General features: G+C 35.0%; 1 protein-coding gene across 1 annotated transcript in view; it reads right to left on the bottom strand.

Annotated features, from left to right (window-relative positions):
• ChAT (Choline acetyltransferase) overlaps nucleotides 1–9,041 on the bottom strand; it is a 33,105-nt gene extending 24,064 nt beyond the window's left edge. The window contains exons 1-3 of the mRNA XM_017617567.1: nucleotides 9,011–9,041; nucleotides 8,899–8,952; nucleotides 6,043–6,122 (exon numbers count right to left, since the gene is read on the bottom strand). Coding sequence (XP_017473056.1) covers nucleotides 6,043–6,122; nucleotides 8,899–8,952; nucleotides 9,011–9,041 — 165 coding nt within the window. The remainder of the gene's footprint in view (nucleotides 1–6,042; nucleotides 6,123–8,898; nucleotides 8,953–9,010) is intronic.
• Nucleotides 9,042–12,926: the final 3,885 nt, after the last annotated feature.

Genomic DNA, 12,926 nt, shown 5'->3' with positions numbered 1-12,926 from the left:
CTTAAGGCACAGATGAACGTATATACATATGTACTTGTATATATTAGTTAAAATAAAGAAAATAGTTTAAATGTAAAATCCGAAAGTAAAAGCGCCTGCATACTTTACTTTACATACAGATTTTGAATGAAAAAAATGCAAGCTTTAACAGGGGAAAAATGTCAATATAAAATATTTTTTATAAATTCTTTTCATTTTTTATAATAACATAAAGCTATCAATGAGGAAAATTGATTCATAAATAAATNACCCTGTGCTAGTTGTTTTGTTGTTGGAATTGCTACATATTTCTCTCATTCCTCTCATCTCGCTCACTTCATTTTTTTCTGCTGTCTCTTGTTATTGTATTTGATACATAATTTCGCTGCTTGCTACCCATGCATTCTACCACTTTGCAATGGGGTGCTCTCGTACTCTTCGAAATTTGGGATAGTATTTTTGCATTTCGTGCAATACGTGCATCGTGCAATACTTCGAGAATACCCCTAATGTTTCCCTCCAAATTTATGGTTTCATTGATAAATAGTTCATACATGGCGTATGAGTAACATTCTTTCCTAATTGTAGTCTATCTATACATAGTATAAAGGAAAGTCGAGATTCTTTGTGCGCGGTAATCTCGAAAACTGCGGAACGGATTTTGGCGAGAATTTCTCTAATATACTCTGAATCGACAGGAGAAAGACCTTTCTTACTTAGAATTTTAAAAGGGTTGCCACCCGTCTAAAAAACTATAAGATCCGCACCGTTCGTTGGATTACAAAAGATGAGGTGTCAAATGAAAGGGATTGGCCTCTAGAAAAGAACTAATATTTTTTTGAATAGGGTTGCCACCTGTTAATGAAATTAAAATATTCAAGCGTAATAAGCGTAGGCATAAGTTCTGTACCGTCACTGTCAAACGAAAGACTTAGCCTCTGGATGTGTAATAATGTATTATTTTTCTGAGTAGGGTTGCCACCTATTTAAAATTACTATCTTCTATACATAGTATAAAGAAAAGGTGAGATATTTTAACCATACTACTGAACGGATTTAGACAAGATTTTTTAAGTATATAATAAACGAAGTACAAGATGACGTATGACTTCTTTCTCCAAATACGTAAATGTACATACATATGCATACATCCGGTGCGTGGCGAAGCCTCGCGCACCCGTGGCCGGTTGTAAATAATATATCATTACGAATTTTCATTTGACCATTTACAACTTCATTCATCAATATATTTTCTTCGTTGATAGCTTGATGTCAAGGTGTATTAAACAAGGTGGTGTTGGGGCGACAGCTGAGTTTTTCACCGTGGAGGCCATTACGTCAAAATGATGTGTTTGTTGTAACTCATACCAATGACAGTATGGACATCAGCGTATAATTTGTTAGTGTAATTTTTTACTTATATACGGCCAACACCACCTTGTTAAATACGCCTTGCTTGATGTTTTAGTAAAAGAACAGACGNTTTGTAAATGGTAAAAATGAAAATGTGCAATAACTTCTTTTTTACAAAATGTTTCCCTCCAAATTTATGGTTTCATTGATAAATAGTTCATACATAAAAAATAAATCATGGCGCATTTTCATTTGACCATTTACAACTTTTTTCATCAATATATTTTCTTCGTTGAAAGCTTGATATTTTAGTAAAAGAACAGACTTTAACACAAATGAAAAAAATTCACAAAAATTCTTTGTGTTTAAATTTTTTTCCTGTCAAAGTTTGAATTCTTTTCATTTACAATTCAAACCTAAAAAAACCTATTTAGCGAAAATGAACTGGCCTAGAAAAACGGTATACAGGACCGTAATCTACGAGCCAAAGTTAAGTTTACGTGTTTCAGCGTTTTTTTTGGTGTAATTTTAGCGTCCTTACATTGTTATTACCCTGCATAAAAAAATATCAATTCATTAAAATAACCAACTTCTAGTTAGCTTTTTTGCGGGAGTTCGATAAATAACTAACTTCTAATTAGCTAAAACAAAACTAACTTTAAGTTAGTTGTAAGGTCGTACAAGAGTCATGCAGACGTTATCGCGAGTTTGTTTTCATTACAAGTTTTTTTAAACATCCCCACAAAAATTACTTTCAATACACTTTTTTTCTGAACTTCGCAGATTCTTTTTCGTATTCAGGACAAATAAAAGGAAGATCGAAATTTTACTTTATCATTTTGAAGTCAGACATAACTTCGAATGGTGTTCGAATATGGGACCACCTACAGCAGAATATGTAAACAAATATGAAATGTAATAAAATAAAGTAAATAAAAAAAATAAAAAGAAACAATAAAAATATTTTGTTTTTGTTATTGATATTTTATGTCCAAAAGTAGTTAGCTACAAGTTTGTTGACATCTAATGCAGAGGAAACCAGTTCTCACTAGTTACGGCTAAAGAAAATAGTTAATAAATAGTTACCACTAGTCGAATGCTAGTTAATTAATAGTTAGCTACAAACTAGTCCCATTTCCTGCAGGGTAATTTCCAGGTTACAAAGGGAATTTAAAATAATCATTAATATTACCAATGACAATGAAACATAATCGTAATTTTACAGCTCTGCTTCTGATGTGTTAAGCTGCGTAAACGTAAATCTTAAAAAATTATTTTTTCTCACTTAGAACCATATTCTGGGGACATGTTTGTTCCAACAGTTCATCCGTGATCTGAAAGAAACTTCAAAGAAGTGGGCAATGACAGTGATTCCGAAGAAATAGCATCTACAATGTCAAAATTTTTCAACCAAGAGGAATAAGGGATCTAGAAATATCTAAGCAATCTGCAGAAGTATTGGCTCCTAGATTTAAAGAAAAAATTTGTTACCGTTCGGAAAATGATATTGTTTTTCGTTCAGATGTGCAAAGCCTTGTTTTGAAAATGCGTGTTTTGGAATACATACCAGCACAATTACTGGCGTCTTTTCATAGAAAATTCTAAACGGAGCCTTACGTAGATGACGGAGTTGGGAAAGCAGATTATCGTAAATACATTTTTGGTTTAAAGAGCCAAGATTATATTGAACATAAAGCATATACATACATATGTAATAATAACAATAATAGATTGGCGCTTACACATATGTTAGTGTTTGGCCGAGCTTCTCCTCCGACTTGTGGCGTGTGCCTTGATTTTGTCACACAAAGCGGAGGCACCTACAGTTTTACACCGACTCCGAACGGCGATTGTATTTTTATGAGAAGCTGTTTTTCATGGCAGAAATACACTCGGAGGTTTGCCATTGCCTGCCGAGGGACGACCGCTGTTAAGAAAAAACCTTTTTCTATATTTTTTTGCGATGTTGCCTTGACCAGGGCTTGAACCCAGGTGATTATGAGTGAAAGCGCGCACTGTAATGAGAAAATTTCCACTTCCTCTGCAGTCATCTTGGTAAATTCCCAGAGAATCATATAGTGAAGAACAAGGAGCGGTTCACTAGAAACTTAAAACTATTGAAGAGAGGTACCAAGGCCTTTGGAATCGTCATATGTAGTGATGTGCTGGTCGGTACTTTTAAGTATTGATCGATACTCGGTACCGACTTAAAAAGTATGCAATACTTTCGATATTCGGTACCGAAATATTAGAATTTCTAATAAGAGTCCGCAATACCTACAATAGGAATAAAAGTCATTAATAGTTATATGGTTAAAAAAGTCTACATATTTCTCCAGATTATTTGGATTTGACCGTTCTCGTTACTAGACTACTACCTGCCTCTGCGGCAACCACAATGCACATCGTAATAATATTACGAATTAACAATGTTCCCACAACAACAGTTGCAGTTTGTAAGACTGTGGCAATAAGTGCAAGAAGGCTCAAATACTGACATACACATTGTTCATCTTTTGAGGAGGCATCGTCTTAATTGTACCTTTTTTATTTCAGGCGATGTCATATGAATTTTTTTTTGCAAACTTCAAAAGTATACCCTTGCGGTCGGCTGATTAAGTTAAGTGACATTTTGACCAGTTTTACATATTTTTCTTTTGTCTATTAATTGTGTATACTTTTTTTTATAAAAGTTTAGTACATTACATAACCAGCACCACATAAATCCACATCTCAAACTTCGTACAAAATTTATTAAAATTAAACAAGTTTTAACAATTACACCCAAAACATTTAAGCTTTTTATGCAGTTTTATAGCCCATTAAATTTAGTGAGTTTAAGTACAAATTTCAAGAAGCTAGGAAATTGCGCTGATTTTTAATAATTTTTTCAGTTGACGGTTTTCTCCCATATAAAGTATGATCGCGGATTACTTTTATATGGAGGAAAATACCTAGGACCATCAGCAAAAGAAAACCAATTAATTCAGTTAAACTACTAAAATATAATGGNTTTTTTATAAAAGTTTAGTACATTACATAACCAGCACCACATAAATCCACATCTCAAACTTCGTACAAAATTTATTAAAATTAAACAAGTTTTAACAATTACACCCAAAACATTTAAGCTTTTTATGCAGTTTTATAGCCCATTAAATTTAGTGAGTTTAAGTACAAATTTCAAGAAGCTAGGAAATTGTGCTGATTTTTAATAATTTTTTCGGTTGACGGTTTTCTCCCATATAAAGTATGATCGCGGATTACTTTTATATGGAGGAAAATACCTAGGACCATCAGCAAAAGAAAACCAATTAATTCAGTTAAACTACTAAAATATAATGGGCTATAAAACTGTATACCTAAAATTTGTAATAAAAAGTTTAAATTTTTTAGGTGTAATTGTTGAAGTTTGCTATAAAACTGTATACCTAAAATTTGTAATAAAAAGTTTAAATTTTTTAGGTGTAATTGTTGAAGTTTGCTATAAAACTGTATACCTAAAATTTGTAATAAAAAGTTTANGCTGATTTTTAATAATTTTTTCAGTTGACGGTTTTCTCCCATATAAAGTATGATCGCGGATTACTTTTATATGGAGGAAAATACCTAGGACCATCAGCAAAAGAAAACCAATTAATTCAGTTAAACTACTAAAATATAATGGGCTATAAAACTGTATACCTAAAATTTGTAATAAAAAGTTTAAAATTTTTAGGTGTAATTGTTGAAGTTTGCTATAAAACTGTATACCTAAAATTTGTAATAAAAAGTTTAAAATTTTTAGGTGTAATTGTAAAAAGCTTGATATGTGAATTAATATGGTGCTGGTTATGTAATGTGCTAGACTTTTATAAAAAATGTGACTAAACTTAATCAGCGGACAAGAAGTGTATATGAGGAAGGTTTAATGTATCGAATCGGTATCGGGTATCGAAAAGAAAGTATTTGGTACCGAAATTTTCTTCAAGTATTGGGTACCGCCAATTCATCACATCACTAGTCATATGATGGCTGACTACTGCTGAGGGATGCAATGTGATTGTTCTTCTGCACCCTATTGGGTGTTTCCATGATCTCGGATGTGACATTCGTACGGCTAAAGAGTTAAATAAATCATACGAAAACAGAAGCCATTTATAAAAAAAGATCTGCTGTAGTGTAGCTTTTATACGGTCCTGTGGTTGACAAAAAAAATCAACACCGGTGTCGAGAAAATCCATGAAAAGTAGGGCATAACGGACGTGACAAAAACAGAAGTGGTTTCAGAGTACATGTAAAAATAAGCAAAACTCTGCGAATCCTGTGAGGTTTTCCTTTCTTAAAAATTCTTGAAATAAAGTCAAATTACGGACCATTACCATCAATTCATTTTTAATCAGAAGCAATTCGTTATTGGTTTAATTTTGAATTAAGATATGATAACGGACGTGACATATCGGACATGAAAAAATATATGCCTATATAATTAAACTTTTATTTAATTTTTTCAGTTCTTTTCTCCACCGTTTCGGGTTTTCGTAACCTTTTTCGCCACAAATACAAAATTTAAATTTATAAAGCCGTTACTTGCACTTTCGGTTTACATTTGTACGGAAACACCCATATTCTAAATACTCGAATTCTTTTTACTTCAATATTTAAGCATCTAAATATAACTAATTTTTGTACTTTAGTATTTAAGTAATATTTATTTTTTTTTTTACTTACGCAGGGAAAGCCAAATTCGTCGACGGACTCTGCAGTGGATAGCCATTTTTTGGGAATTGAGAGAATGGAATCGCGCCATCCTGAAAACAGATAAGCAAATTAAAACTTGGTTTATGTAATTCTCGTAAAATTTCAAAAGATCTGTGTCAAGACGAATTCATACAAGGTGGTGTTACTAGAACAGCTGATTGGATTTGGCTCGGTAGACAAATGTTCGAATTTCATATTTCGCTTATGTACTACCGTTACGACCTTATACCAGTTCTCCTTGATTTGTGCATTGAACAGAGGGCAATTCATCTAAAAGCGTAAATACCTCGAAACCGCGTAAACCTGGTTAACTTGTATGGAAAACTGGTTATTAAAGAGGTTTACGCAGTAACGAGGCATTTACGCGATTGTATGAATGCCCTGAGTATCTTTTTTTATGATTTACTATATCGTTACCTTAATTCAAAAGGGCCCTAACCCACACATTTTTTCGAAACTAGGTTTTTCACAGATTTTGGTAGGATATATTAAAAGACACTTTCACTTAAAATTTGAAAGTGTTAGTACCAAAAACAACAAGTTATGCCACTTTTTATAGTGCCCTATCCGTATGTATGATTTGATGTTTATAATGGGGCGTATTCTTGTTTTCATAGGAATCGAAAATCATAAAATTTTCCTATCATTTTGTATTCAAAAATTTAAAATTTTCGATTCGTACGAAAATCAGAATACATCTCATTGTTTTTTTGCTTCTCCCGTAAAAAAAATTTGCTGGTTAGGGCCTTTGTGAATTAAGGAGACGGTATGTATTCTGACGTTTTGTTATACTTGTATATATAAATCTGAAAATAGTTGCTCAAAAGATGCATTTATCAGCAATTCTGCTGATTTGGGCTTCCCATTTTAATATAGAGAAAATTAATCCAGCTTGGATTCGTTGTGCTTCTGAACTCGATACAGAGTGGTATTTTAATTTTAAATCCATTAAACCTATCTAAATATGTATGTATTTTGCAATACTCCTGTAAACCAGAGAGTTATGTTGTTTATTTTCATGGCACTTTTGTTTATATCCTGTCGTCAGTAGCAACTTTAAAAACCTGCAGGATATTCAAAGCGATCTAACAGGGATGAACAGCAGGATGTCAAGAATCAACATCATTTTGACATTTTATTAAAAAGCTGAAAACAACACTGCTTATGACGGCTGTATGAAAAAGGTAACTACTGACGAAACGAGGGAGGGTTTAAGTAAATGTGATGCCTAAGTGGAATGAAGCATAAACAACAAACAGTAAATATTAGAATTTTGCTTTAAGAAAAATATGTTGGATAGCATTTAAATTGTACTTAATTTTAATTTTCTGCGGCTACCCTGTGGAGAACTCAACTAACTATAAATGCACTATAAGCTTACTACTTTTGAATGCTTGTAAAATGTGAATCTGGCAAGTCGAGGAAATTTAATTTGATTTAGAAAAACACAGGAAGTTCCTAATCGAAATCGCTCTTTAAGATTCAATGTTAATCCGGATTAACGGAGCAGCCGCTTTAATCAAAATTGTATTATGACAGATGGCACTATTGCGGAATAGGCCGGGTTAATGAACTAGCGGATCAATTATACAAATTCATATGGCGGTGTTTATGGTGCAGAGATTCAATCGCGCCATACGAATTTTTGTAATTGATCGCTGGTAGCGATTTTGATCGCATCGTTCGATGTGAATTCGCTGGGTCAGAAACGCAGTCTTAAGCGAGCCGCGCTGTCGTGGGTTCGAAATTCGAATCCTACGATCGCACACGGGGCCAGAGTTCAGTCAAAAATGGCCAAAAGTCAACAATTGAATTTAAATAATTTTATTTTCGATTTTTCGATTTAAAGTGCATATTTGAAAAATAGTTTTTAGAATAAGCATGAAGAAGTTTTATATTAGTACACTCTTAAAGGTAAAAAAAATAAGAAATTGGATAATGAACGAAAAACTCGTACTGGTTCAAATATTCAGACAACAGAGAAAATGTTATTAGTCATGTAATTTTAACATGTGTAATAGTTCTAAAACAAGCTCAACAAATCTCCGGGACTTGACGGAATATTTTTCGCTCAACTACAGGATGTTAAGGACGTACTGTGCCATCTGCCTCCTCAGATCTTTAGAGTCTGTCTAACCCTAACTCATATACCATACGAGTGGGCAAAGGCGAAAGTTGTATTCTTACCAATAGGAGGCAAGGTCGCTCATGTGAAACCGAAGGATTTTAGGCCTATAAGCCTTATACTTCATTCTTTCTTAAAACTCGAGAGACGCTCATTTACGAATATACTCGACGGAATATAAAAAAAGACAACCTCTCCGCGAATCAGCATGCATATTCCAAGGAGACTTCACGAAATCGTAAAGACGATTGAAAAGGGATTGGTCATAATGAAATATACGCTCGAAGTTTTTATCGATATCGAGGATACTTTCAACCATTTCTATCCCAAGTTTGTTGTAAACTCCCTCTTTAAGGCGGGAGTGCAACGAATCTGATGGTTTTTGTTGGGCTCCTTCTGGGAAGGAGAACTAGTGTATCAGAACTGGATGACGGCTCCAGAACTGGGGCGTTCTTTTACCTCTACTCTGGAATCAAACCATAAACGCCCTACTTCTAAGCCTAAAGGGCGCCGCCCGTGACATAGAATGAGTTGTTGCAAACCGCACTCAGTCTGGTAAACATATGGTCCAAGGAATGTGGACTTAGTGTCAATACTATGAATACAGAACTAGTACTTTTCACAAGGAAGTGTTAACCTTCTCTATTCAAACCTTTTACCCTTAACGGGGTGCACTTACTCTCTCAACCGAAGACAAATACCTTGAAGTATATCATTGAAGATCTCTCCAGAAAGGCCAATGCCGCCCAGTACGCCTGTAAGACGGTTATAGGAAAAAAATGTGGAATAAAATGACATATATGTATGTAGTACACTGGATGTTCACAGCTGTGATAAGACTCATTATTTTCTACGGGCTCACCGAATGGTGGCCTGCGTTAAACAACACCTTCTCCAGAACCAAGGTGGAACAAGTGTAGAGGACGGCTGCCATGCTCGTCACGGGAGCACTGCCAACTACACTCACCAAATCTCTGGAAATAATGTTAAATCTTCCAGCTGTAGACCTCTATGGCAAATGTCGGGCCGGCTCCAGTGCGGCTAGGTTAAATACGATCCAATCGCAGAGAGACCTCAGATTCGGAAAAGCAAAGGTACTTGAAACTCTACTGTCCACGACAGTTAGACTATACCTTTCCTTTACTCTGTTTAGACAATAAATTCTCCATAAGAATCCCATAAAAGAACGAGCGGCCAGGGGCCACCGAATTTAACCCAGGGTCGACGGCTATATATTCAGATGGTTCCAAGTTTAGCATAAGAGTGGGTGGCAGGATTTGCTCTGGGAACTGACGCCATAATGGAGGCCGGTCGGAGGCTCATAACCTCCGCCTCTCCAGGATGGCCTCTCGCTATTTATTCTAACAGCCAGCCTGGTATCTCTTAATTCTAACGGAATAACGTCCAAAGTAGCCATAGAATGGAGGAAGACTTTCGACTTGCTGGCATCAAAATGCTCCTTGAATGAGACCCTGGATACAGGGACATTCACGGCAACCGCTTAGCCAACGAGCAGGAAATGTGGGGGATGGAAATATCTGAAGTCAATTCTGCTCAAAATGCGGGCATACCCGTCTAATCTCCTGCAAACACTGACTAAAGGCCGAACTCATATTGCTGCTTTATATCATAAAAGAAATTACCAAGGACTTTTGCTCTCCATTCAGTTAGTATATCTGTACTCGATGGTAGTTTGCTTAAAATTTATATATTTTTTTTTCATTTTCCCCTTTAAAAGACTTAAAGATTAANTGCTGCTTTATATCATAAAAGAAATTACCAAGGACTTTTGCTCTCCATTCCGTTAGTATATCTGTACTCGATGGTAGTTTGCTTAAAATTTATATATTTTTTTTTCATTTTCCCCTTTAAAAGATAAGTTAAACTGTCTCCCCTAATTCGTCGACAATGTACGGAAATAAAACAGCCGCAATTTCTTCTACACATTTCGGTTTTTCTTCCTCTTAAAGCACACTTTCACCCCCTTCCTCGCGCTGACCGTCCACACAATATTAATTACTTAATTTGAATTTGTTGCCACACCACACACAATCTACTGATTCTATTTATTATGAATTGTGGCATTCATCGTTCGTCCGTTCCGTCACCAGCGCCTGGCAGACATTCTTCTTGTTTGTTGGCATTGTTGGCATTGCTGGAAATGTTGTCAATGTTGTCTTATGCCGCATTACACGCATCCAACCACACATCCACCAGCACCTAGCAGCGCGTCGCCTACTCCAAACATTAATTTATGTACTATCAAAACAGAGGCCAACCTGGAACGAAATGGTTACAAGTTGTGGAGTGAATGTNACACAATATTAATTACTTAATTTGAATTTGTTGCCACACCACACACAATCCACTGATTCTATTTATTATGAATTGTGGCATTCATCGTTCGTCCGTTCCGTCACCAGCGCCTGGCAGACATTCTTCTAACGTTGTATTAGTTGAAATGAATGTTTTTGTTGTTGTTTTAAATGTTGTCAATGTTGTCTTATGCCGCATTACACGCATCCAACCACACATCCACCAGCACCTAGCAGCCCGTCGCTTACTCCAAACATTAATTTACTATCAAAACAGAGGCCAACCTGGAACGAAATGGTTACAAGTTGTGGAGTGAATGTATGTATGTAGGTAAAAACAGATCAGATAACGAGCAGTCTAACGATGGCAATGTGCTTTCTTTTGGCTACAAGTGCAAGTTGTGGCAGTTGCTTGTCGATTGGCGGTTGGTAGTTGTCGTTCGACTATAGAATTCTGCGCTTATTGGCAACAATAGCGAAAAAGCAGCAACAACCAGGTTGGGGAGAATGGTAAGTACGGACGGAGTAAATATGGAGTGCGGCGACGTGTGCTCAAATTGCTGCCACGCGACTCTATTGTTATAGTGATGCGCCCTCGTTGTCTCGGTTAGGTTGGTGAAAAAAAGGATAATAAATTGCATTTAATTTGACATCATTGTGTTGGGCTGCGCTACTCTTTTAAACTTGTTAGGGTGCAGACCCCTTACTCACCGTGTTAGTGAATGTGTATAGATATGTGTGTGTGTGTGTGCAGGAAATCCATTTTAGTAATACAATTATTACAATAGGTAGATAATCTTTCATACTTAGAAATTATTTGAGTTAGTCGTCTGTATTTGAAATTTATGGAAATTTTCTAAATACATAAACGGTCAAGTGCAATCAAAAGTATATAAAATGCGCAACCAAGCAACTGCTTTGAACCAGTATGGAGATTTTTAAAGTGCAAGTGGGATAAATTTGAATTAATAAAGAGTTTTGCATAACCAAAATTCAGACTCTCGATTAAAGAATAAAATTTTGGTCCAAACATGCATCAATTCTGAAAGTCTTCAGCTATATAGGAGCGGAACAAACAGAAATTCTACGAAAAATTCTATTGCCCCAATCTGTTAGATTAGATTTAGAGGGAGGAGTAGGTGATCTGGTCAGTGCGACCGAAAACGATCACTTGCGGTTACAGGTCTTATTTGATCCAAGTATAATTAAGGAACATGACATATTGGGACTAGATCAGCCTGAAATAATAAAAACGGAGTAGCGAACTCTGGAAAAAGAATTTTTCATAAAAATGCATATTTGCAGTCATGGAACGAGCCTAAAATAGATACAATGTAAAAAATAAATTTGTAAGAAAAACTTTTGATTTTGTCGGAACTAATTTTAATAAATTTTTCTACTAGTGCGGATATAACACCGTGCTACAAAAACTAAAAAATTCAAAACACACGAACAAATTTATATGTTCACGCAACTAGAGGCCAAATATAGTAAATATGCGTTTTTAGTTTTTGCCTTTGACGTCGGGTATTTCTTTTCAAGGACTTTCACGTTTCAAAAATTTAATAATTTCAAAAAATATTGAACAAATTCAGAGCAATGTAGAATAATATGGGGACCAAATGCTAGAGAAGATTCTGTACTAAAAAGAATTTTTGTTTTTGGGATACTATTTAGGTTAATAAAGTTAGAAGGACATCTAATCTAACATCTAATATTATTAAAAATAAATATTGTAAATTTTTAAGGATGTTCAAGGATGAAATTTTAAAAGATAATTTTTAAGACCTTTTCGTCCTTATGAATAATTTTTTTTTAAGTTCGACAGATTATTTTCTGGGCAATTTTTCATTGTAAGGACGATTAACTATTAACAAGGATTCTTATCCTCCAAATTGGCCCTTTAGATGAGCTTTGCTGTAATCAGTGGAGCCAATTTTTTGATTAAAATGTGCAGAGGAGGTAGATCTACATAGACGCGCGCAGAGAGTAGCAATTGATTTTGTTCGCAACACACCAATGATGTCCCCGCAGGCTAGTCGTTGTAGTTTGCTGGACTTGGCCTGCGAAAATATACTTCACTTCTGCCTTCATCCACCAGACTGGCACAGCAGATCAAGCTCTAAACATAAAAATAACGCAAGCGATATTTTTTTTTCCACAAAAATTTTAGCCGGTAGGCTTTCATCCATTATCCGATTTAGTTTGTATTTGGAAAATATACACAAAAAAAAATTTTCCGATAGATGGCGTAGGAGTTCAGATATTTAAAATACCCCTATCTATGGTCCGACTTCGTTCATATTTAGAAAGTTAACTTATTTAATTTATTAATTTTTAGATTTTATTGTTTGTAAATTTGTTTACATTTATTAAATTTTCACATACAAAATATCAGTTTGCAGCAAAAAATT

This window comes from Rhagoletis zephyria, unplaced genomic scaffold (assembly GCF_001687245.7).
Source record: "Rhagoletis zephyria isolate East Lansing unplaced genomic scaffold, Rhagoletis_zephyria_1.1 Rzeph_scaffold_01439, whole genome shotgun sequence".
NCBI lineage: Eukaryota > Metazoa > Arthropoda > Insecta > Diptera > Tephritidae > Rhagoletis > Rhagoletis zephyria.
This window is presented reverse-complemented; position numbering and strand designations above follow the sequence as displayed.